The 3,779-nt window shown below is 33.4% G+C and overlaps 1 protein-coding gene across 1 annotated transcript; it reads right to left on the reverse strand.

Moving 5' to 3' along the window:
• Positions 1–2,110: 2,110 nt before the first annotated feature.
• LOC126693133 (peroxidase 44-like) lies at positions 2,111–3,421 on the reverse strand. The gene is made up of 2 exons (XM_050389008.1): positions 3,160–3,421; positions 2,111–3,039 (listed from the first exon to the last, which is right to left on the reverse strand). The coding sequence occupies exons 1-2, from the start codon at positions 3,361–3,363 to the stop codon at positions 2,287–2,289; spliced, it is 957 nt and encodes a 318-aa protein (XP_050244965.1). The 5' UTR covers positions 3,364–3,421; the 3' UTR covers positions 2,111–2,286.
• Positions 3,422–3,779: the final 358 nt, after the last annotated feature.

A 3,779-nucleotide genomic window follows, 5' to 3' on the forward strand; every position in this document is an offset into this window, starting at 1 on the left:
ACCAAAATATTATTTAAACTTGAGTAAAAAATATAACTTTGAATCAATTAAATGGGTTCAGTGCCAAAAGTCTTGAAGTTCAACTAGCATGTCCTATTTTTTTTTTTTAACAGAAACATCCTAGGTTCAAATTATTCATTTCCATTATTGTAACTATCTCATTTTCAAAAAATAATAATAATAATAATAATAATAATAATAATAAAATAAAAATAAAAATAAAAATCAATGGGTTTAGTAATGCCTCAATCAAGAGGATTTCTATTTTTAAAAAATTAAAATTAAGAGGACTTTTCGGGAAGAAGAGACTTTAGTACATAATAATGATAATAAAACTAATATACATTGAATCAACAATTAAGAAATTGAACCACCACGCACCCTTAACATGATGGTCACTCCACAAGTATAAGGGCTTGTGGGGTGTAAAGGGTAAGGGCAAGGGCAAGGGTAAGGGTTCAAGTCTCTAGTAGAAAACTTCACACACATATACACTTAAATTAGATTAGAGTAGAATTTATATTTTGTATTTAAAAATTAAAAAAAAATTAAAAATAATTAAGAAATTGAAGAAACGTACTTGCATTAATCGAAGAGTGAAATAGAAGTGTTAAAAACTAAATTTGACTACTCTCCTACTTACATCTTCCAATTACTTCTCTTCATAGAATGGACTTCACGTACCTACATTATTTTTCTCATTTAACAAATAGGGTTTTATGACCCATAAATTCATTACTACTACACAGAATGGACAAATTATAGCCCATATTATTTTCGTCCACATGGTTTGGGCTCACGGGGACACCCTATCTCTCTTTAAGGGTTGGGTCCCTTAATCAAGATCTCATATTCACAGAAAATGGACTATTGACTGTTAAATGCCCAAGACCAAGATCATATTATTCGCAAGACAAAGAAGATAGTGGGCTTATATCTAAACATAAGGTTCGGGCCCACATTCTCTCAAGCTTAATGGGCTGATAAGTTGTTAAGCACTTGGAGCCCACATCTTCATAAAAGTTCAATTTGGAGAATTAAATCCTGAATTATGCTAGGACACAACTTTTGGTACAATTTTATACTATAACTCGTCACATAGCAAATTGTGATTGGTAAAAGTGTCTCCACATGACCCATAGACATACCCTTACCAATCACAACTCGTCATGTGATGAGTTGTGACATAAAACTGTGTCAAAAGTTATGTCCCTAACATAATTTTTAAATCCTTGAGACCCACCCGGGTTACAAGTGAGCTCGTGCACAACAAAGTGCAGTCAGGACCATCATATCTACTAGCTCAAAAAAAAAAAAAAAAAAGAAAAAAAAAAAAAGACCATCATATCCACATGCCAAAAAGAGTAGGACCATTCATCAGCATTAGCTTTTTTCCTCTAGTTGACTCTAACATCTTCTTCTTTACAAGAAAACAAACAAAGTATTTGATCAAGACTTGGAACATCAACACCGAAAAACCCTAGACTACATCAAATTTCTCAAGAAATCTCTTTAACCATAGCAAATAATTGTGATCACTTTAAGCATTGATTTATATATGTTCCAAGCCCATGAGTTTTCATGGGTGTAAGCACTAAGCAAGCTTGGTTCATGTGGTTTGTAGGGCAACAACTCTTCACTATTTCAAGAAAATGTGCTGAACTTGGCATGTCATAAATGGCAATGTGAACTTCCTCAAGATTAGACCAATGTAGGGATTTTTATTGGTCATGCTCCTTAATGCTCTTATTGACATGTGGTTGATCAATTAATCAGTGTCTTAATATTGAGTCCATATTGGTCTCGAGACCATATTTTGGTCTCGACGTGTTCTCAAGATCAAGACGTGATCTCCATGTCAAAGCCAAATTGAGATTACTTTTGTGGTATAAACAATTACAAATACTCTATCTTAATGCTAGACAGCTTATGATTATAGAGTAAGGCCCTTCTTTAAATTGTTTTTTTTTTTATTAAAAAAAACATATTTATTTCAATATATTGACATAGTTTTCCAAATCCTTTTTGAAAACAATAAATGTATTAACAAATGGGCAATAAAGAGAAAAAGACACAATAAAAAAAATTACTTAAATTAATAAAAAAGACATTAAAAAAGTCTGATATTTCATTATAATTTTAGTATATATAAGAAACTCATTCATCTTATAGGGACATAAAAAGTTATAACATTAAAAATAACCGCATTTATTTGTATTTGGAGATCAACATATTGAAAATCAAGATGCAACTTTGATATGTAGGATCTTCAAAGGATTTAACCTCTCAAAAGACCCCTTTTTTCTTTTTATTGAAAGCGCTGCAGCTCTTCCGAATTTCCCCAGCATTTCCAACAAGAACTTCAATGCTCCCCAACTTTACCATAGCTTTTGCAAAGCTGTCTTGGAATCCAATCCCATTTGATGCAAAACCAGAAACAATACTAGCGGTTGAATTATCTAGTGCAAGTTCCTGATCAATTTGCAAAATACCTTTCTTCAAAAGTATTTGATTGTAAAATTGGTTGTCAAATGTAAAAGCGGTACTTTGGTCCAAAAATACAGTAGCGGATGCTTTCTTGGCACATGTCTTATTGAGCTTGACAAACAAAGTAGGATCCATTGAAGGGTCAGGAGGGGAAAGTCGATCGCTAAAGAAGAAGCAATGTGCAAACCCAACAGTGTGTGCACCTAAAAGGGTTACCATTTCATTGATGTCCATCCCTTTGTCAGTGAAAGAACTCAATGCCCCAGACACAGAGATTCCTGGTCCTGGCAAGTTCACATCATCTGGATTCGACACTAGTCCGTCACGCCTTCCGGTTGGCACTGTATAATTAGGCCCTCCAGCTAGAGCAACACTGTCACGAGTTGCCAAAGTGATAATATCTGCACATGAAACGGTTAAAGGGCATGCAGCCTCTAGGCTTTTCTTCGCCTTATCAATAACATTATATCCTCTTACGGTTTGGTTTGGCCCAGCAACTTTCTCCGAAGAATTGTTTTTGGTTGGGTCTATTAGTATAGATGAATCACAACCCTGATATAAATTAAAGAAACTATATATTAGTGCACATGTACGTGAATAGAAGAAAAGAGTGACACAATGCTTAATTATATAAAGTTTTGAGTACAAATGTTATATATATATATATCTTACTCTAACAAAACAATCGTGAAAATGCATGCGTAGGAAGGCTGCCGTTATGGATGGATCCTTAGAGAATGCAATTTGCACCACTTGTTGGACAATTGATTCTGCTTGGGGACAGGTAGAGTCGTAGAAACCAACCTGCAGGTCAGATGATACAAGAGGAAGAACAAAGAAAAAGATTAAGAATGACACTGCAGAATTCATTTGCATTTTTTCTTTGGAATTAGTAGTATATACTTTTATTTTAACAATGGTTTTCAGCTTTGAGCAGATGTGTGTTTAATTTTATATATATATATATATATATATACATGTAGAGACTAGAGGGAGAGATGTGATAAACGTCAAACAACGTATAGCTGGCATGACGTGCTAGGAGAAAGTATCAACATTGATTGAACTATAAGGTCCGTGAAAGCGAATTTGGATGCTTATAATTGAGATATGGGTCGATTCATGCACTGCCCCCCGCCTTAATTAATTAATTTATTTTTATTTCATTTTATCTGAGATATAAATCTTACTCTAATTTTTTTTTCTTTTTTAATCTGAGATATAAATCTTACTCTAATATAATCTAGATAATATGTGTGAAATTTCCTACTTTAGACTTAAACTCCTTACTT

The sequence above is a fragment of the Quercus robur genome, chromosome 7 (assembly GCF_932294415.1).
Source record: "Quercus robur chromosome 7, dhQueRobu3.1, whole genome shotgun sequence".
NCBI classification, from domain to species: Eukaryota; Viridiplantae; Streptophyta; class Magnoliopsida; order Fagales; family Fagaceae; genus Quercus; species Quercus robur.